General features: G+C 42.0%; 1 protein-coding gene across 4 annotated transcripts in view; it reads right to left on the reverse strand.

Moving 5' to 3' along the window:
* Positions 1-19,854, reverse strand: part of LOC121571765 (semaphorin-4A-like) — a 47,460-nt gene extending 27,606 nt beyond the window's left edge. For 3 of the 4 annotated variants that reach the window (XM_045221961.1, XM_045221962.1, XM_045221958.1), the window contains exons 1-2: positions 19,574-19,854; positions 1,892-2,147 (exon numbers count right to left, since the gene is read on the reverse strand). In XM_045221961.1, coding sequence (XP_045077896.1) covers positions 1,892-1,988 — 97 coding nt within the window. In that variant the 5' untranslated portion in view covers positions 1,989-2,147; positions 19,574-19,854. The remainder of the gene's footprint in view (positions 1-1,891; positions 2,148-19,573) is intronic. The other variant, XM_045221960.1, reaches the window with a different exon arrangement.
* Positions 19,855-23,504: the final 3,650 nt, after the last annotated feature.

The following is a 23,504-nucleotide window of genomic DNA, read 5'->3' on the forward strand; positions in this document are numbered from 1 at the left end:
GCTTTCCCAAAAACCTTCTCAATTAAACGTTAACTACAAAGTAGCCTATGGCAGAATTATATGATTATTTGCATCAATCCAGTGGCCATTTGTTTTGCAAACTCTGCAATCACATGAGCGCTACAGCAACATTGCTAACCAAACAAATGTATCTTTCTGGTGTGCACTTGCATTAAAGGGTAACTACACCCAAAAATATACATTTCTTCTATTTCTCCCAGAACTCAAAAGTGGTCTCCTGATGTGGTTTAAGCATTGTTATGGATTCCAAAAATTAATTGGATGTTCTATAAAAATAAAAAATAAAGTGATTTTCTGAGCGAAAAACAAATTTTTTACCGAAACCTGTAAAAACATAACGAAGAAAACAGAATATGGGAAAAAAAATTAACAATCAGGCAAAAAAATGTAAAAAATTTCTTCATAGGGCCCTATGAACTGCACATCATTATAGGACCTGAAACTATCTTCCAAATTGTGCCAGTGTCCACATCTTGTCAAGTAATATTTGCAAGCCAAGGGCCTATTCAATTCCCTTCATGACACTGCAGACTATTTCCCTGTTTTACTGAGTACTTCTCGGCAACTCAATATTTAGCTTCGCACAAAACTTCCGATGTTAATTATAAATCCCTTAGGACCTCTGTCTCAATAGACAACACAGCTTTTAAATAAACCACAAGCCATACTCTGGAAAGTTAAAAGGTAAATATGTGTGTGTGATACTGTGCATCACGAGATATTTGATCAGAAACGGAGGCATTTTCTGCACAAACTAAGGCAGGAACAGTATTATTATACAAACAAATGGCCAACAGTGGATGTTATTTACTTTATGTTCCAACTTCCAATACTTAAAACTGGAGCAAACAAAAACAGTTAAAACCATATTACAAAATTTCATTTTTTTAAAATACCCAGCCCCTTAACGATAGTAATGAATACAAGCTTTGAAGACGATGCAACCGAACAGTTCAACCATTGTGATGTAATCTGCTAGCTGCCTTGTTAACCATAATGCATTTCCCATTCGTACATCGTTAGTTGGGGCAAAACTCGGGAGCTTTTCTTAAGATTGCAGAGAGCAGTGCTCAACTTTCATTCCCCTCTCCAGAATATCCACAAATGATGTATGGCAACAGACCACTCAAAGTTGTCCTGCGTGAGCCTATAATAGGTTCACGTGGGACAACTTTGGACCTAGCAATACAATGTGCACATAAGCACAGCATCTCCATATACAGATGACAAAGATTTGTATTTTGGCACTAGTCTGAAGAAATCATCTTTGCTCAGAGAGATTAGTATGCAATGAGCATTGATCTTTCGTAAGTGATTGATTCTTGAAAAAGGACTGAACTAACACGACTTAATGCTGAAACTCCCTCACCCAGCCTCGCTCGTCAGTTACGATCGCATTTCCACTGTTAGCACTGTTGCACTTCTGACCTTTCTTTGGTCCTGTTGAACCTCTATCTTGTCATATCAGGGATGCAGTTAATACCAGAGCTCCAATAGTGACCACCATAACATAGATCAATACTTACCCTGCCATTCCAAGTCCTTATGTTCATATCATGACAAGTACAGGAGCATTGTTAAATTGGACATGTAAATGTCTGGACTGGGTGGGTGTCTTCAGCCCAAGCAGGGCATGACAGACAAGCATTCACACCAAGTGTCTTTCTGATCTGTTCTTAAGTAAAAAAACACAAATCCATAACTAGACAGTCACTGGAGCGTATCACAGCTACAAAGTACCTTGCTTTAAGTGAGTGTCACTATTTCAAGACAGTGAGACTAAATGAAAGCATTGAAATGTATCACTCGATTTCAAAGTTCATATTCACAATCGAGGAGCTAACAAGATCATAAAAAGTGTTTGACTTACCCATAGGAAAGGAGACTCGGGGGGTAAGCCTGGCCACACATGTAGCCATAACCCCTAGAATGACCACGATGATGGAGAGCAGGCCTTGGTGTTCCATGATGACCCAAAGAGGAAGAAGAGCAAAATCAGGGTTGGGGAGCTAGCGTCAGGCGAAAAGTGTCTGGTGCTTGTCTGTGATGTCAAAGACTGGGTCTGTGGGGGGAGCACAGAGGCAAGCGCCACTTCCTCTGGTCTCTGGAGCCAGCCGTCATCGCATCTGAGGGAGAGAGAAAGAGAGAGAGAGAGAGGGAGGGTCAGAGAGAAGAGCAGTACTCCCTTAGCACTGTGGAGTTGTGGTTGGACTGAGCCTGCATGTAAGGGAATGACTAATTTCTCACGAGAAGGGGGGAGGAGTACAGGCCACTTCCTCTAACACTACGAGGCTAAACCACTAGTATGTTTGAGCATTATAGATCATATCTTCGCATCATAAGGCACAATCAACCTGAGGGTTCTTTAGTGAGTGATCACGTCATGTGACAGAGTTAAAATGATCTAATAAGTTCAGAAAAACATGTCCAAATCAGTCGTCACCAGTCTGCATTAAGAGGAATAAATTACTTCTGGGATATCCCTGAATTACTTCACGGACTAGTATATTCCATGTACAAGAAGGCAACGCCAACACAGGCTCTTTAGGGGAAAACATTACCAGAAACCTCCTGGAATATCCTGAATTAGATAAATGATTCATATGGTATGGAATACAGTAATTTCAGTAACAACTAGAGAAATGCCTGACAAACTGATTTTGGACTTAACTATCACTTTGAAATTCCATTTGACATAAGGAACATCACGGGGGTTCAGTGACGAATACAGATAAGACCTACTCTGCACTAGGTTGAAATGACTGCTGCTCACAACAATATGAACCTTTTAAAGAGAATGATATAGAGACAGGTATTACCATCATGTTCATTGATATCTACTGTGCAAGGTAATTAGGGCCCTGTAAAATCTATCATCTTTGCCTAATTCCGTTTTTCCCAAAATTCATTTTTCTCCGTTTAGTTTTTCCAGGTTTCAGAGTTTCCCTGTTTATTCAGGTTTTCGCTCTTAAAAGCATACTTTTTTAATAGAAAAACTAAAAAATATGATGTTTCAAGTCAGGGTTCATCAACCGGTGGTGATTTTATTTAGCCCCAGAAGTTTTGGGAGCAAAAAAATAAAAAGTGGGACGTAAGACTGTAAAAACACCAGCAAATCAGCTCCAAATTATTTTAATTTTGGAAATCTGTTCCAAAGTATTCCCACGCAAAATAGAGAGATATTTGATCGTGTACAAATGTAAGCAAGGTTTGAAATGATTATGGTTTTAGTCAAATGTTATATCCTTTTGCAGTCTACAAATTGTTTTGTAATTATGCCCCGGCCATCCCCTCAAGAAAAAATTGGCCCGATGCTGATTCTAGTTGGATAATCTTTGTTTTAAGTCCACAACAATGCTTAAAACTACATCAGGATACCACTTTTGTGGTCTGGGAAAAATCTAAGAAATGTTTGGTTTGGTTAGCAGCGTTTCTGTGGCACACATTGCTAAACAATCGCCACTGGATTGATGCAAATAATCATATCATTCTGCCAGATAGGCATAGACTACTTTGTAGTTAAAAGGAAAGGTTCACCCATTTTGAATGTTATATTGTTTTTGTGCCTCTCTGAGTGATGTTCTATCGATTCCCTTGGTCATTTCATGTTTTCAAGTTATCGGCATTCAAGCAGGCAGAAATCCGGCAGGTATGACGTAGCACCGTGATAAAGTTAATGGAAGTTAATAGGAATACGACTTTCAGATCGCGAAAATGTCTATCATACATGTCAGATTTCAACACTGGCCGATGTCATAAGTAAGGAGGATGTCTTCTCTCGAATGAGCCATTGATCATATGTTTTGCGATACTCCTACCCTGAGAAATTGTTAATTTAACGGAGGGTCTAGCACATTTTTCCTATTTGTCCGCCTCTTTAGTCCAGGGTGCATTGCATGGTGCCGTTGCCAGAGATATTATAGGAAGGAGATAGTATGAATCCACTGAATGAAGGAACGTATAACGTCCCACCCAACAGAAGTTCACATTGTCATGCTGTGTCACGCAGTTGCTATGCTAATCGTCACGCAATCCCTTCTCAAAGTCAGTGTACATGTCGAGAAACTTGGCTATTTTCCTCGAAAGTACGTAATGTCACGAATACTACAGTTCATTATCTCACATCTTGGAAAATATTTGTAATGTTGTACTTCTTGTTGATGAAATTTGTGCTAATCTTGGGTATTTGAACTAGCGCCCAATAGACTCCCATTCACTCCTTGAAGGAGAGCGCCCCTTGTCCCAGAACCGCCCAGAATGCATCAGACGGCCCACTGACGTAGCATGGGCAATGTTTCATCTCATCAAAAGTATATCTGCCATTGCGAATGTTAGACTCCACTCTGAAACTGCCTGGAAGTTGGAAGCAGGCGGTAGTGGTGCCAGTATGGAAACCTGAGAAAGACCCTACTAGTCCTTCAAGCTATAGGCCGATAGCGTTGACATCTCACGGAAAGGCTGACTTACTTTCTGGAGAGTAGAGGACTAATGTCACTAGATCAAAGTGGGTTCAGGAAAGGCAGGGGAACGATGGATCCTGTACTGTGCCTTGAGTCAGTCATACGGAAGGGAAGGCAAATAGGGAGGTGGTGGTAGCTGTTTTCTTTTATGTAGAGAAGGCTTATGATATGATGTGGAAGCTGGATAACATGGGGGTTGGAGGAAGGGTTTTTAACTGGATAAAGGATTTTCTTTTTGGGCGATCAATACAAGTGAGGGTGGGGAGCTCTATGTCAGAAAGCTATGAGGTGGATACTGGTACCCCCAAGGGAAGTGTCATTAGTCCTTTGTTGTTCTCCATTATGATTGACAATGTATTCTCTCAGGTGAGACCTGATATTGGGAGGTCATTGTTTGCGGATGATGGAGCGCTGTGGAAGAGAGGGAGAAATATTACCCATACAGCCAGAAGAGTTCAAGAAGCGATTAGTGAAGTAGAGCAGTGGTCCCTTTAAGTTTTCAGTTGAGAAAACACAGACTGTGTTTTTTTCTAGAAGGAAGGTTGGGGAGGAAATATACTTGAAGTTGTATGGAAGGAATCTGGAGAGGGTGGGAGGGTTTAGGTTCCTGGGGGTCTGGTTTGACACACGAATGACATAGGCGGAGCATATTAGCAGTTGTCAAAGGAAAGAAAATATTGAATGTGATGCATTGCTTGTCAGGAATGGAGAGGGGGGCAGATAGAATGTCGTTGAAAATGATATACAGTTGAAGTCAGAAGTTTACATATACTTAGGTTGGAGTCATTAAAACTCATTTTTTTCAACCACACAAATTTCTTGTTAACAAACTATAGTTTTGGCAAGTCGGTTAGGACATCTACTTTGTGCATGACAGAAGTAATTTTTCCAACAATTGTTTAGACATATTATTTCACTTATAATTCACTGTATCACAATTCCAGTATGTCAGAAGTTTACATACACTAAGTTGACTGTGCCTTTAAACAGCTTTGAAAATTCCAGAAAATGATGTCATGGCTTTAGAAGCTTCTGATAATTGACTTCATTTGAGTCAATTGGAGGTGTACCTGTTGATGTATTTCAAGACCTACCTTCAAACTCAGTGCCTCTTTGCTTGACATCATGGGAAAATCAAAAGAAATCAGCCAAGACCTCAGAAAAAAAATTGTAGGCCTCCACTAGTCTGGTTCATCCTTGGGAGCAATTTCCAAATGCCTGAAGGTACCACGTTCATCTGTACAAACAATAGTACGCAAGTATAAACACCATGGGACCACGCAGCCGTCATACCGCTCAGGAAGGAGACGCATTCTGTCTCCTAGAGATTAACGTACTTTGGTGCGAAAAGTGCAACTCAATCCCAGAACAACAGCAAAGGACCTTGTGAAGATGCTGGAGGAAACAGGTACAAAAGTATCTATATCCACAGTAAAACGAGTCCTATATCGACATAACCTGAAAGGCCGCTGAGCAAGGAAGAAGCCACTACTCCAAAACCACCATAAAAAATCCAGACTACGGTTTGCAACTGCACATGGGGACAAAGATCATACTTTTTGGAGAAATGTCCTCTGGTCTGATGAAACAAAAATAGCACTGTCGTTTGGCCAGGGGGGATGCTTGCAAGCCGAAGAACACCATCCCAACCGTGAAGCACAGGGGTGGCAGCATCATGCTGTGGGGGTGCTTTGCTGCAGGAGGGACTGGTGCACTTCACAAAATAAATGGCATCATGAGGAAGGAAAATTATGTGGATATATTGAAGCAACATCAGTCAGGAAGTTAAAGCTTGGTCGCAAATGGGTCTTCCAAATGGACAATGACCCCAAGCATACTTCCAAAGTTGTGGCAAAATGGCTTAAGGACAACAAAGTCAAGGTATTGGAGTGGCCATCACAATGCCCTGACCTCAATCCTATAGAAAATGCGTGGGCAGAACTGAAAAAGCGTGTGCGAGGCCTACAAACCTGACTCAGTTACACCAGCTCTGTCAGGAGGAATGGCGCAAAATTCACCCAACTTATTGTGGGAAGCTTGTGGAAGGCTACCCGAAACGTTTGACCCAAGTTAAACAATTTAAAGGCAATGCTACCCAATACTAATTGAGTGTATGTAAACTTCTGACCCACTGGGAATGTGATGAAAGATATAAACGCTTAAATAAATAATTCTCTCTACTATTATTCTGACATTTCACATTTGTAAAATAAAGTGGTGATCCTAACTGACCTAAGACAGGGAATTTTTACTAGTATTAAATGTCAGGAATTGTGAGTTTAATGTGTTTGGATAAGGTGTATGTAAACTTCCGACTTCAACTGTATATAGCGCTGTTAAGGTCATCAATGGATTATGGAAGTATAGCATATGGATCAGCAGTTCAGACATTTAAAAAAAAGCTAGATGTTATCCAATCCCTATGAATTTGTTGTGGAGCCCTCAGGACCTCCCCATTGGCAGCGATGCAGGTAGAGTTGGGAGAGATGCTGTTAAAGTTAAGAAGACAACAGCTAGCCCTGACATATTGGGTACATCTACAAGGACATAAGGTTACACATCCTACATAAAAGGTGCTCCTAGAGTGCTGGGAACATGAACAACATCTGAATACAAGCTTTGGGTGGATAGGCAATTGCATAGCGAGAGAGATGGGGTTGTTTGGGAGGGAGTTTAGCCCCTCTGTGGTTCCTCCTGCTATCCCACCTTGTTTCTCCCTCAGCCAGTGATAGATCTAGGGTTGCTTGAGAGGGTAAGAGATGTTGAGGAAGGAGTAGATTCAGTTGTAAGTGAACATTTAAGGACACAATACTATGCTTTCTTGAATATATTCACAGATGGATCTAAGGACCCTAAAACAGGGAGGATAGGAGCAGCTTTTAGTGTTCCTGGGTTTAAGGTGGCAGTGACGAAAAGAGCAACAGATCATTTATCTGTTGGCCATACTACTGGCTGCAGAGTGGGTGGAGGAGGTGAGGGCAGACTGACTCCAGTGCAGCACTGATGGCTGCAGAGTGGGTGGAGGAGGTGAGAGCAGACTGACTCCAGTGCAGCACTGATGAGCTTAAATTCATGTGTGTCTCAGAGCAGACAGGATGTTATGTATGAGGTTTTGCAGTGTTTGTATAGGGTGAAACAGATTGGGGTATTTGTGATGTTCCTCTGGGTACCAGCTCATGTGGGAGTAGAGGGGAATGAGGAAGTGGATATTATTGCCAAGCAGGCTCTTAAACATCCTAATGTTGAGATGGAATTGTCAATCAGTAAAGCAGAAGCCAGGGGGTTAATAAGAACAGTGGTTAAAAATAAGTGGCAAGAGTTGTGGAACAGGGAGAGTAAGGGAAGACACCTGTATAAGATCCAGGAAAAGGTGGGGGCAGGGAGGTCCTCAGGCCGAGAGGGAAGGGAGGAAAGTGTAGTCACAAGGCTGAGACTGGGACACACATGGCTAAATAGTACATTGAAAGTGGTGGGGAAACATCCGACTGGGAGGTGTGATCAATGTCAGGAGGAGATGGAACATGTTCTATTTCAGTGCCAGAAATATGTGAAAGAAAAGGAGCGATTGTTATTAGATTTGAGGAGTAATGGGGTTGAAGAGCCAGGATTAAGTGAACTGCTGGGGAAATCTTCAGGGGATGTAGTATTTAATTATGTATTTCGTTTCCTTAGGGAGACTAGATTATTCGGTAGGATTTAGACCTTCACTGTCTCTGGTCCACACTCCAGTCCAGTTGGTGCCGGTAATGCACCTTAAAGTTGGTTGCCAATCACCATATAAAATCCACAGAAGAAGAAGAGTCCACTCCGAGGCACATCAATCTGCAGATTGATCATGGTGAGATTGTAAACTCCTAAATTGAGTGCACTTTATTTAGGTGATTTTACAGCTAACTAGCTACGTTACATGCTGATATGGTCTTTGATATTATTGTGTGTAGCTACGTTTGCTAGCTAGCTACTTAGCTTGCTAGCCAGCCCATAGAGAGCATTGCAATGTGGATTTTGTAGTAGACTTGATCTGCAACAGAGTTCCACAATGATTTTCCATGTTGCTACCAACCTTATTATAACGGCAAAATGAAACATTTGTTCACAAAAAATATTGTTCTCACTGTGTTATTTAACACATGCCCTTGCGTCAGAAAGTTGAAGGCAAATGCTATTGATGTAATTTGTTCATGTCTTATGATATTCTTGGGCAAAATAATTTCCCAATACATTTTGTTGATTTACTACTAAAGTTCAATAAATTTTTGAATATTGTTGAATTCCATTTTAATATCTGGATTCCGTGATTCCATCCGCGTTCTCGTCATCCCGGATTTTATAGAGCCCTATTTAAGTAAGCTCTACCTGCCGAGGAGCCCCCATAACTCCATATATGGTGCCAACTCTGTGTTGGGTCACTAGGCCAATCAAGAACAGAGTCCACCCCTGTTAGAGTGGCATAACAGGATTACCCAGATGCTGTAGGCATGAGGATTAGCACAGATATGTCAGCCTTTACCTGTGGCAATAAGGACAGGTTGAAGTCTCGGGCTGACTAGACAGAAGCACCTCACCAACAGATCTCATCATTAATTAGAGTAATCGTTCCAAGTCAATCTACTGGAACTATAAATATACCCGCCATTCATCCCTTTATATGTTTTACCACAAACCTTTTGGAGACTGTATTATCTAATATAAAATGTGCAATATCTTCACAACAATATTTGGGGTATCTACTACAGCAGGCCATTTGTTCAAAATGTGAACAAACATAGCCTAATTAGTTTACCACATACACATTCCACAGCAGGTATGTCCTTGGATAGTTTGTCTTTTTATATTTAACCTTTATAATGTCAGGGTGACCCATCTTCTGGGGGTTTCAGTTTCCTTCAGTAGAATGAAAACATCAAATTCAGTAGCTACTAATCTCCCTATTCCAGACAAAACAAAAAACACACCTCAAACATTAATTCACCAAGAGGTTAACAGTTCAGAGAGCAGAGCCTGTTTCAGATCTCCTTGGTGGTCAGTCTCTTTCTCCCTTTCAGTTTCTCTCTCCCTCACCCTGTTTCTACCATTCTGGGCAGTGTTGTGAAGGATGCTGGTATCTCGTAGGGCGAGATGTGATGCTGCATTCCTGCAAGGCACTAATAGAAAACAGAGCGTTGTCTGGGGGATCTTTATCAGATGACTGGGGCGAGGGCCACGCCACCACCATTATCAGGGACCAGCTTTTGCAGAACCGGTTTCTCAGGCTCGGTAGACCAGGTTACATCACTGGAAAAGCTGGCTGATTTTTCCACCACCTAGATTGACCCTGTACTTTGACTCAGTGGTTCCCAACCTTTTTCGTTTACTGTACCACCAACAGAATTTTGCTCTGCCTGGAGTACCCTTGAAGTACCCACTAATGTTCATTTTACCAGTAAGCCTAAGGTCTCATGAGTCTTCTCAAATACCCCGTGGATAGAACACATACCCCCAGGGTTCCTAGTACCCCTGGTTGGGAACCACTGGTCTGGGATATGCCCACATTGATGACATTTGAGCATTAACTAAAACTGACTGGAATCATTAAGACCACTAGTCCATGACCATCAAAATTAGAAGGATTAGGGACGTCAGCATGTCCATGTGACACCTCCAGCGTGACAAACATGTGAAGAGATGAGCCCTGCTGTCACTACAATCCACATAGCTCAAGGATCTCGGACTTGTTCCTAGTGTTGTCACCAATGTTCCCTCTAAACTGTGTATGTGCGCGCACACGCAGTAGTAGCCCCGAGACTGCCATGCAGCTCCTCAGGACTGCCACACAGAAATATCAGCCCACAGAGAGAAGCACAAGATTGAACTTCACTCAACTTTCTAGAGCAGTGGTCGCCGACCGGTCGATCGCGAGGCATTCCTATTCGATTGCTAAACATTTCTGTAAAAACCCCAACGATAAAGCCTTGTTCCTTTTTGGGGGGGGCTGTTGGCGGTAGGTGCACCCATTCAGCTGCCGTGCGCGCCGGGTCGGCGAACGGTTGCCATTTTGAACCATTTCATGTGTCTTGAGGTACAAATTCTGCCTTCTCGGCAGGCCCAGAAAGCAAATCAAGTGCACTATAGGCCTACTGCTGGCCAATCGGATGGCTCAGATTATCGTGTCTGCAGTAATTTAGCAGGCATAAACGAAATCTACAGCAAAGTTGATACTGTGAGATTTCAAAATGTTTAAAACCATGACAAGAGAGAGACTGTCAACAAATACAGCAAAGAGATGCTGTTATTATGAGTGACTTCATGTTTAAGTTCTTACTTAGCACTGTCAACACTTTGTATTCAACACTTTTATAAGCAATAAAATGCTAATTCTTCCCATTTCCACTCAGCAAGCACTGCAGCAGTAATGAATGAGTAGGAAAGTATCTATAGGCTTGCGTTGTTGATATTATTAGTGGCTTGGGTCTTTTTTAATAGAGGAATATTTCACTTTCTCTGTTCATAGGAGTAACAACATGAATTTGTGCATGAGGCAGAAATAATGCGGTGCAACTCGAGTTTCGCTAGCAGCTGAAAGACTATGCACCTTTTGGTCAGTGTCAGCAGAGGAAAGGGAGAGCGGAGGGACGGTGAGAGGTGGACCCTCAGTCTGCTGCTCTCTCCTTCCACTGAGACTGACCATCAGATGCAGGCACCATCAGCCCAGTAAAACAAAAAGCTAATTATTTAAAAGTATGCTCACTCAATGGCCCAAACAACAAAGCATTAGCAGGGCAATTCAAACAAAACAAAATCTGAGCGGTAGATCTCTGCTTGCATTTTGACTCAGAAAGTGATCTTGACTCAGAAAGGAGGTTGGTGACCACTGTTCTAGAGTTTTCCCAGTTAACACTATCAACGTTTCCCTTTACTGTGGCAATTGTGATCGAATCAACATAATATTAGCCACTTTCAATGCAACATACCAAAACAAACTATGCAAGAGTAGGATTATATTGTATTGACACACACTACTCAGCCCATACTCTACACAGACCATACAAACAATCAGAGCTGCAGTAGGCCTATATGCAAACAGACCATTGCCATATTTGGATCACTGCCATTTACTTCGAAATGGAATGTGTTTACAGCATGAGCGGTCATGAGTAGATGCGCTTGTTTTGAGATCAAAGCGAGAGCTGCATATAGCCACGTGTGCACATTTTGTTCATATCCTTTGCAAGTTAGTGAGTTATTAGCCCAGTTATAGATAATTTGTATTCAGCGATAGGGGAGTGATTGCTTCCTACAAGAGAACAAAACGTGTACATTTCTAGACATCTTTGAAAAGCGAGTCAGGTAAAGAGCTTTTTTTGTTTGTCTTAAAGGGGCAGTGTTGTATTTTGAGACAGGCTTGAATAAGCTAAGTAGCCAATAGGCAGAGGGTAGCATAATTTATCTGATTCTCTGTAATAAATTGTATGCCAGTGGCCATCGAAGGTGAGCATTTGCCCACTGAAGTCGGTTACATCGTCGAACTGCAGTCAGGTCAAGACCTTGGTGAGGACGAAGAGCATGCAGATGGACTTCCCTGAAACAGTTTCTGACAGTTTGTGCAGAAATTCTTCGGTTGTGCAAACACACAGTTTCATCAGCTGTCCAGGTGGCTGGTCTCAGACGATGCCGCAGGTGAAGAAGCTGAATGTGGAGGTCCTGGGCTGGTGTGGTTACACGTGGTCTGCCGTTGTGAAGCCGGTTGGACATACTGCCAAATTCTCTAAAATGACGTTGGAGGCGGCTTATGGTAGAGAAATTAACATTCAATTATCTGGCAACAGCTCTGGTGGACATTCCTGCATTCAGCAGGCCAATTGCACACTCCCTCAAAACTTGAGACATCAGTGCCATTGTGTTGTGTGACAAAACTGCACATTTTAGAGTGGCCTTTTTTTGTCCCCAGCACAAGGTGCACCTGTGTAATGATCATACTTTTTAAGCAACTTCTTGAAATGCCACACCTGTCAGATGGATGGATTATCTTGGCAAAGGAGAAATGCTCACTAACAGGGATGTAAACAAATGTGCACAACATTTTCGAGAAATAAGCTTTTTGTGCGTATAGAACATTTCTGAGATGTTTTATTTCAGCTCATGAAACATGGGACCAACACTTTGCATGTTGCGTTTATATTTTTGTTCAGTGTATCTCTATAAATGCACCCTGGACTGAAGAGGCAGACAAATAGGAGAAATGTGGTGTACCCTCATAAATTATACATTTCTCGACGTAGGAATATAGCAAAAATATGATCAATGGCTCATTCGAGAGAAGACATTCTCATGCATTACGACATCAGCCAGTATTGAAATCTGACATGTATGATAGATGTTTTCGCGATGTAAAAGTCGTATTCCTATTAACTTCCAGTGTAGTGACAGCGGCTTTATCATAAGGCTATGTCATACCGGACGAATTTATGCTTGCTTGAAAGGCAATTGTGCAGATACACATGAAAACATGAAAAGGCCACCAGGAATCAATTGAACATCGCTCAGAGATTCACAAAAACAATATAACATTTAAAATAGGTGAATCTTTCCTTTAATAAAGCAGCAAAGAGGAAAAATAATCTCTCCACGGACAAATAATTTCATAGTACCATTCTAAATTACAAGTTTACTTCGGTGCCTAAATCTGAATTGGGGCTGAACAGAACTTTTTCTTGAAATAAAAAACATTTTGTATGCAGCTTCCCAAATCCGTCAAAAAAAGCAGTGCAAAACAGGGCCAGCAAAACAACAAGGGGATTAGGCGAATAAGCAAAGATTTTCTTAAAACCCTCAGAAACTTCTACAGATGCACAATTGAGAGCATCCTGTTGGGCTGTATCACCGCCTGGTACGGCAACTGCACCACCCGCAACCGCAGGGCTCTCCAGAGAGTCGTATGGTCTGCCCAACGCATCACCGAGGGCACACTGCCTGCCCTCCAGGACACCTACAGCACCTGATGTCACAGGAAGGCCAAAAAGATAATCAAGGACATCATCCACCCGAGCCACGGCATGTTCACCCCGCTATCATCCAGAAGGCGAGGTCAGTACAAGTGCATCAAAGCTGGGACCGAGAGACTGAAAAACAGCTTCTATCTATCTCAAGGCCATCAGACTGTTAAAATAGCCATCACTAGCCGGCTACCACCCGGCTACTCAACCCTGCACCTTAGAGGCTGCTGCCCTATATACATAGACATTGAATCACTGGCCACTTCAATAATGGAACACTAGTCACTTTAATAATGTTTACATACTGCTTTACTCATCTCATATGTATATACTGTATTCTATTCTACTTTATTTAGTCAATGCCACTGACATTGCTCATCCTAATATTTATATATTTCTTAATTCCATTCTTTTACTTTTAGATTTGTGTATTGTTAGATACTACTGCACTGTTGGAACACAAGCATTTCGCTACACCCACAATAACATCTGCTAAATATGTGTATGTGACCAATAAGATTTGATTTGTGTGAGAAATATTAAGGATGTGAGTTGCGTCTGCACAGCGACAATAGTTCAGATGTTTATAATGTAATGTGGGGGCTAAAACCACCTAATTCTGGCCAGGGTATAATCTGAGACAAAATTGGGGACTAGGGTTAAATTAAAACGTCACTATGACTCATTGGGGTAGGAGTAGGGCCACACCGGCAGTCATGAGTCATGACCACAGTAAAATTCCAAAAGGAGTTGACACTAATCTCCTCTAATGCATTCAGGACATGGGTTGGTTTTCCAACTCACTAATTGCCTGGTAGCTCAAGGGCCCCGTGTAGCTCAATTGGTAGAGCATGGCGCTTGCAACGCCAGGGTTGTGGGTTCTATTCCCACAGGTGGCCAGTATGAAAATGTATGCACTCACTAAGTCGCTCTGGATAAGAGTGTCTACTAAATGACTAAAATGTAAAAACTCAAGGCTCTATTGTCCTTCTAACCACTGACATCAATACATAGCCTACAGCATATTACGCACCGCAGAAAACGGTTCACATTTTTTATTTAAGATGTATTTAATTGTTCTGGCCTATATTCCAAAATTAAACAAATTCTAGTAATCTCCTTTGAATGTAGAATGTATTATTATGCATTCTGGATGGACTGGTTACCTTATGCTACACTCCAAAGTTTCTATCCATGAGTCTGGGAGACAACCTATAGGCCTAAGCAATGCTGTTGGTTCATTAATTGTGCAGGGTGGCTTACAGAGTTAGCCTACAATAGTGAATTTGTATTTGAATAGCCTAGTAATAGGGCATGTTTTTATATTTTCATAATTAATTGGGTGACACATTACCTTTAGCTACAGAATATCTCACTACCGTCCGTATGGAATATCACCTGTCGTGCAGCGAGAGGCTGCATGCTCCTCAAACCGAGGTTGATGCATGGGTTGAATAACCGGAGTAGCCTACCCGAAAAACAGGGGAATAGTGGCCTCAAGTGCATAGGGGGATGACATCTTTTTCCCCTGCCCCTTTGATAATGGGTCATTCTAAATCGAGATTAAATTGAGAATAGTCTGATGGGTGAAAATATGATGAGAACAGTGTGTGCAGCCTGAGGCAAGGAACAGAGCGCAAGCTTTTTCTGCGACTTTCTCAAGTCATCAATAGCCTATAGTCGCATCATGCAGCCCATATAAATTATGTTTTGATTTCTAAGACATTCTAAATCTAGCGTAGCCTATAGAACCTGTTTCAAATTATCACTTTTATACTCAACATAGCCTTCATATGCGCACTCGCTACGGAATGGGAAAAATATCCTTTCTACTTTATTCAGCTAAGTTCAATTATATTCTTCTTACTATAAAATCATCTAAAATAATGACACGGGACTTATAAGCATATCTTGTCTGCTAAATGAACGAGCCTACGGCATAGCCAGATAACATACAGTAAGTAGGCCAACTCATATTCTGTTAAGCTGAAATACATTTTCTTCATATCATGTTTCTTTAGACCTACCTAAAATAAATAATGGATTTATTATGGGGTATATTAAATTGATTTATTATACTATTTTTTTAATGTAGATGTTCCAAAGGCACGCATCAGCGGCTTGTATGTGTGGAGGTCTGGAGATGCTAAACGTGTTTGTTAATTAACTGTCAATTATCGTGAGACAGGCAGTCTTTTGCATTACAATAACCGTTTGACCGCCACAGCCCTAGGTAGGGGTAACCCCAGCTGCAAAGAAAGAGAAGACTTGTCTTTGTCAGGGTACAGGTATGGCATCGAGAGAGTGGGACAGAGAGGAAAATCTCCTGGAATGGCTCAGCGAAGGCTTTGATCCCCTAGGCCCCTGTGGGGTTGCCATGACTACAGCAGATCTGACCAGCCCAGAGCATAGAGAGGTGAGGAGGAGTTACAGCTCCACGAACCGTTCCTGTCAGGAAGTCATTTAGCCATTCATTGTAGCCATTGGCGCTCTGTAGAGTTGCTATTTTCTCGAGTTCTCGTGTCAATTAACTCGTGACATTCCTTAATTACTCATTATACTAAAAAAAGTCAGATTTAAAGTGGAACTGACAGCGTTTTAGCAACATGCAATCGTATTAAAATCTGTTCATATACACCCACAGGAAGAAAAATGTTTTTTATTTTTATTTCTGACAAGAAAGCACTTTCATATATTCCTTTTCATACTTTAATAGAATGTTTGGGAATGACGTAGAGCAAGGCATTTGTGAAAATTCTATAGCAATATAGAGTTGTAAAGCGGCTGCGCGTTTGGACAATTAATAGACGCTGCAGTAAATAAACCCTAATAAAAACATGTCTTGTTCAGGACCAGACTCTACACAGCCATAGCCAATCAGAGCTACAGTAGACCTAAACTCAGCAAAAAAAGAAACGTCCCTTTTTCAGGACCCTGTCTTTCAAAGATAATTCGTAAAAATCCAAATAACAACACCTGCACAGGATCGGTACATCCGAACATCACACCTGCGGGACAGGTACAGGATGGCAACAACAACTGCCCGAGTTACACCAGGAACGCACAATTCCTCCATCAGTGCTCAGACTGTCCGCAATAGGCTGAGAGGCTGAACTGAGGGCTTGTAGGCCTGTTGTAAGGCAGGTCCTCACCAGACATCACCGGCAACAACGTCGCCTATGGGCACAAACCCACCGTCGCTGGACCAGACAGGAATGGCAAAAAGTGCTCTTCACTGACGAGTCGCGGTTTTGTCTCAACAGGGGTGATGGTCGGATTTGCGTTTATCGTCGAAGGAATGAGCGTTACACCGAGGCGGGATCGATTTGGAGGTGGAGGGTCCGTCATGGTCTGGGGCGGTGTGTCACAGCATCATCGGACTGAGCTTGTGTAACAGCGTTGCTTCCGTCCCTCTCCTCGCCCCTACCTGGGCTCGAACCAGGGACCCTCTGCACACATCAACAACAGTCACCCTCGAAGCACCGTTACCCATCGCTCCACAAAAGCCGCTGCCCTTGCAGAGCAAGGGAAACAACTACTTCAAGGTCTCAGAGCGAGTGACGTCACCGACTGAAATGCCACTAGCGTGCACCGCTAACTAGCTAGCCATTTCACACCGGTTACACTCACCCCCCTTTTGACCTCCTCCTTTTCCGCAGCAACCAGTGATCCGGAAGACATCCTCCTCCCTCATGTGGTACCCTTCCTGCAGGCTCATCCTGACATGACCCTCCAGCATGACAATGCCACCAGCCATACTGCTCGTTCTGTGCGTGATTTCCTGCAAGACAGGAATGTCACTGTTCTGCCAAGGCCAGCGAAGGGCCCAGATCACAATCCCATTGAGCACGTCTTGGACCTGTTGGATCGGAGGGTGAGGGCTAGGGCCATTCCCCCCAGAAATGTCCGGGAACTTGCAGGTGCCTTGGTGGAAGAGTGGGGTAACATCTCACAGCAAGAACTGGCAAATCTGGTGCAGTCCATGAGGAGGAGATGCACTGGAGTACTTAATGCAGCTGGTGGCCACACCAGATACTGACTGTTACTTTTGATTTTGACCCCACCTTTGTTCAGGGACACATTATTCAATTTCTGTTAGTCACATGTCTGTGGAACTTCTTCAGTTTATGTCTCAGTTGTTAAGTTTGCTGAAAATAAACGCTGTTGACAGTGAGAGGACGTTTCTTTTTTTGCTGAGTTTATATGCAAATAGGCCATTTTCCACACAGGCCTGCCATCATTCACTTTGAACTGGGCTGCGTGTTTACAGGCAACAGTAACAGCGCAATTTTAGATAATTAGAAAGCATTCGCCAAAAAAATACACCTGAATGGATTTCTGCAAATATGTAAATACCACGGTAACTTACATTTGGGAACTTTACAGTCTTATTGATCAAACAACAATGAGGTAGGCTCTCTCTCACTCAGTTGCCTATGCACATCAACAACAAGATCAACTAATGTTAGAAAGAGCGAGATAGGAGCTCAAATCTAACGAGTGAACAGTAGATAAACCTTTTCAGCTTGTAGTTGGCCGTCAAAATTGCACTGATAAACGATGGAGAATAGTAGCCTGCTTGCCTTTCTGCAGCTTGCCTGCCAATTCATGCTTGTCCCGACCCACGTTTTGACAACTGAGTGGGAACTTGCCTGCCCACCCATTTGATGGATGCCAAATACATTTGATTGACAACTAAGAGATAGGCTAACTGTGGATAACAGTCGTTCAAGTTCAGCATAGCTACCTAGCAAAGTGATTCATATTTCTTGCTAGCTAACCAAATGACACCTGCATCTCTAGCTGTAGCCACGGAAAAACGATATGGGGGGGAAAGTCATCCACTCGTCCAATGACATCATCCTCCCAGCAGCTAGTTATACTGAACAAAAATATAAAAACGCAATATGCAACAATTTCAAAGATTTTACTGAATTACAATTCCTGAGGGGATCGGTCAATTTAAATAAATTAATTAGGCCCTAATCTATGGATTTCACATGACTGGGAATACAGAAATGCATCTGGTGGTCACAGATACCTTTAAAAAAAAAATGGGCCTCAGGATCGCATCATGGTATTTCTGTGCATCGATAAAATGCAATTGTGCTCGTTGTCCATAGCTTATGCCCACCGCCACCATGGGGCACTCTGTTCACAACGTTGACATCAGCAATCAGCTCGCCCACACAACGGCATACACGTGGTCTGTGTCTGTGAGGCCGGTTGGACGTTCTGCCAAATTTTCTAAAATGACGTTGGAGGTGGCTTATGGTAGAGAAATGAACATCCTATTATCTTGCAACAGCTCTGGTGGTCATTCCTGCAGTCAGCATGCCAATTGCGCGCTCCCTCAAAACATCTTTGGCATTGTGTTGTGACAAAACTGCACATTTTAGAGTGGGCTTTTATTGTCCCCAGCACAAGATGTACCTGTGTAATTATCATGCTGTTTAATCAGCTTCTTGATATGCCACACCTGTCAGGTGGATGGATTATCTTGGCAAAGGAGAAATGCTCACTAACAGGGATGTAAACAAATTTGTGGCCAAAATTTGAGAGATATTACTAAACACCCACAAACGTTGAATTCCAGAGTGAACTCTGGATGTAAATTGTATAACATTAAAATAACAAACCCAAGTACAAGAGAATGGAAAACGGTCAATACTTTCCACTCCCGAAACATTCCACAGCGCGAGTCCGACACAGGCAGCGGGAAGCACGTGTTTTCCCAAGTTCATTCCAGAATTGTGTTCTTTACGTATACAGGGCGCAAAAGTCATTCAGAATCATTTGCAAAATACAACCGTACATTATCACAAATGTGCATCGGTTGTTTTGTTCCGTTTCCAGTTACAACGCAAATTCCAGAAACCTGTGCAGGCTGACAGGACACGAGAGTATGCTGGCTATAACATGGGCTGTTTGCAATCAAAACTCACTTAAAAAAGCCGAGCTAGCAAACGTTAGCAGGCTAACAACGTTACCTGGTTGTGCTGGTTGAAATGTGCTAATTTAAATTGCATAGCTAGCTATATAGCCTACCTTTAACGTGTTGTAGCGCAAACGAATTGAAAAAAAGCTACTAAGATGCCCTACTGGACACAGCGTTCTTACCTACATCTCAACGTGCAAAGGATTGTGTATTTCCCCTTTGTTGTTCTAGCCAGAGCGCCCTTGCGTTCAGGTAGACTGGATCTGATTGTTGAACTAGCCTACCTACGCCGCTCAGGTAGTAAGCTCTCCTCTCGCTACGAACGAAATAAGTCGTGCCCACAAGAGGAAACCGCTGACCGTAAACATTTGCTCATGGAGCTCCAAACGCATGTCTGCTTCCTCCCATACAATTGTATGGCCCCCGCTCAGAGCGAAGTGAACACACACCGTCGATCAACAGATTGCTGTAGACTATCTCTGGTGATCAACAGGCGCCATCTACATGAGGAAACCTGCAATACTATAACCAAAAATTATATTATCCTAAACTGCTGATAACACAATATGGTAGGCTATACGGACTAATCCACTATGTCGCTTGTGGTCACATCATTACATTTTCCCTTCATTACAATTAAAGTTAACACATTTTCTCAATACCATTGTCAACTTAAAGCCCATTCTGGCTTTTACTGGCATCATCCACTACTAACTCAACTTCAGCACAGCATTCTGGCAGACATATTACTTGACTATCCGTTTTTGGAAACAACAATGCCGATTATAATAGGTCTACTGTAGGATATATTTTGGAATAGGTAGGCCTAGCCAAATTGATTTGAACAAACCCTGAAACTAAGATGGCCCATTGAAATCCACAAAATGACAAAAGTATCTCATAGCCTAAGCTTTTAATTACAAATCAAACCATTGGGTAGGCTTTTCACGCTTACCTTGTAGGCGAAACCACCTTACAGGTGATACCTGGATGAGTGTAGCCTATGACGTACAAATAAATTACCTGGGAAAAGTTACATATTGTTTAGCCATTCATTTGTTTGATATATGCTGGACCAGCTTGCTGAGTATAAAACAAAACTTAACCTACACAGCACGGGATGCATAAACCCCCAACATCTGCCTGCAACCCTGCGCCTCAGAGCTCATGACAGGTGCAGACATGTACTGTAGATAATTGATACGTTTTACCTGGTAATGACTTGATCATGCTCCCTCCACAGAATTTCTCATCAGTCAGTCTCTCTCTGGTCTATTCTCTGGTGAAAATTCGAGAAAGCTCTTCCCTCAGCCTTCTTGTTGGGATGGTTTACGGAAGGTCATTAAGGAAAGGACAAGAGAAACGCTTATTATAACAGACCATCATTTTGTTGTCATGTCATTTAAATCAATTTGCCACCGCAGCCGCTATCTTGGATAGTCAGATGGGCGTTACATGCCTATACCCGCGGCAATTTCGAACGAGGCAGTTAAACAACTGCTAAAACATATCTCCGAAACGGTTAGGGTACTAGGGGGTAACTAGGGTTTCACAGTGTGTTAAAATCAATTTAATCCGTTTTATTTAGAAATTCTTTAGTAAGTAATACTTAAAAGCTAAGTCTAGTTGTCTTATTATAATTATTTTAATAAAATATGGTTGGGGGGATGGTGTTGAACATGTCACCATTAATATCCGGACTATGAGGAGATTTTATGTAAAGTCCCTTTTTTCCCCCTCACCTGCACATTAATTTTCTTTGTTCTTTCTTTGTTGTTACTTTTCCATACAATCCATTATGTACAATTGCACAAAATAGTATTTGAATATTGCAAGATTTTAGATCCCAGCAGTCTTTAAAATGACATTCAGGAGCAAAAGGTTTTCAATAGTTGTTTTTAATTCATTAAAAACAATATTCATTGGAATATAATATTGGAATGGAATATAACTAATAACATTACATAACATTGGAATATAACATTTAATAACAATAACTGAACTAATTAATTCAGTGTAACATTGATGTGGCAACTCTCTTATGCTCTGCTATTGCATGGATTCTAATTTGTACATAGGTCACAAATAAAGCTATCCCCAGTAAAACTGGAGCACAACTCATGAGCCTACCTCCTGCACTGGTCACACCTAATTCAATCCCCATCTGTGACTGAAAACAGGGGGAGAGATGCCAATTGAAAAGCTCTCTTAAAAACGTAGCTAGCTATCTAGCTACAGGACATAAAATGCTGTGTAAAATAGCTAAAAGGCTATAAAGTAACATTAATTGTAAAACTAGCAGTCACTAGTGGAAACATTTATAACTGCAATTAAGTTATGTTATCCTTTTCATGTATTTTACGTCAGACAATCTAGTAGTAAGGTTGCTAGCTAGCACTCCTAGCAGCTTATGCTAACTGGCTAGCATTTACTGCTAGTGAAATTGCTAGCTAGCAAGTTAGCATAACCTAATGCTAACTGGGCTAGTCATTGTCTAAATGACAGGTAGAAAGCCATTCATAACCATAAAGGGGTAACTAGCCCCCAGGGGCGAGTTGCCCCCAACATATCCAACATATTACTACTTTAGTAAAACATTCTCAAAATGTTTCTCTCTAAACAAGTGGATTATTTATCTTAAGGCTTTCCTACTTGTATATTTAAAAAACAGTTATAGATCTAACTTCATTGGAATATATCTACAACTTTTTCAAAATTTAAAAAAATTAGATCAACTTACTACAAATGCGTTTTATTGAAATATCTCAAAAAGTTGTGATGACACAGAGGACATTTTTTGTTGAGCAAGAGCAGTGGCAGCAAGGGAAAGTGTTGGGGAAATTATTTGCACCCTATTATTGACAAGCTTATAACACTTGCATCACTTGTTTAGACTGTCCATTAGTGTCTCCTTATTAAACAGGTCTATTTATTATAATCTAAAGTATTGATCCTGATGTTTCGGCTTTATTAGCTCGATGGATCCAGTTTTAGCCACAGTTATGTGTAGGCTACAACACATGTGTAATTGCTGGTTTTGTACCGAGGTAAAATATGTTTTACAGTGCATTCGGAAAGTATTCAGACCCCTTGACTTTTTCCAAATTTTGTTACGTTACAGCCTTATTTTTTCTCATCAATCTACACACAATAACCCATAATGAGAAAGTGAAAACAGGTTTTTAGAAATTTTGACAAATGTATTAAAAATAAATAACAGAAATACCTTATTTACATAAGAGACTTGAAATTCAGCTCAGGTGCATCCTGTTTACATTGGTCATCCTTGAGATGTTTCTACAACTTGGTTCGAGCCCACCTGTGGTAAATTCAATTGATTGATTTGGAAAGGCACGCAACTGTCTATATAAGGTCCCACAGTTGACAGTGTATGCCAGAGTTCCTCTGTGGAGATGGGAGAACCTTCCAGAAAGACAATCATCTCCGCAGCTGTCACGACTTCCTCCGGAGCTGCCTCCTCTCCTTGTTCGGGCAGGCTTCGGCGTTCGTCGTCACCGGCCTTCTAGCCACTGTCACTCGTCATCTCATCATTCCATTTGTTTTGTCTTGTTTATTACACACACCTGGTTGCAATTCCCCTCATCAGTACCTGTATAAGTGTTCCCTCTGCCCCCTTGTCTTTGTGTGTGATTGTTTATTGTGGAGGTTATATGAGCTCGGTGGAGCTCCTTGTACTTTGTATCGACATATATACGGAATAAACCTTTATTCTGTGATTTACCCTCCTGCGTCTGACCCACCCACCATGGAGTCAGCAGGAGAAGAGCCCATGCCTGGAGTCGTGACACGGGTCCACAAGCATTCCTGGGAGTGGTTTGCCAGTTTCACCCCCCCCAACTCGGAGTCCATTCTGATGGAGCTGGGTGGGGCAATGATCCGGGAGAACGGAGGAGGACAGCTTCAGTGTCACTCTTGTGACAGAAGAGGACATTATACTGCACGCTGTCGTCAGGGTTCTTCCGGGTCTGGAGGCATCACCCCAGGTAGTGCAAACCCACACTCGGTCAGAGCCCTCTGCTGCACACTGCACCATACGCGTCACCTTCCCTGACTACCCCGTAGTTTTCCAGTATAAGGCTCTGGTCAATTCAG

The sequence above is a fragment of the Coregonus clupeaformis genome, chromosome 8 (assembly GCF_020615455.1).
Source record: "Coregonus clupeaformis isolate EN_2021a chromosome 8, ASM2061545v1, whole genome shotgun sequence".
NCBI lineage: Eukaryota > Metazoa > Chordata > Actinopteri > Salmoniformes > Salmonidae > Coregonus > Coregonus clupeaformis.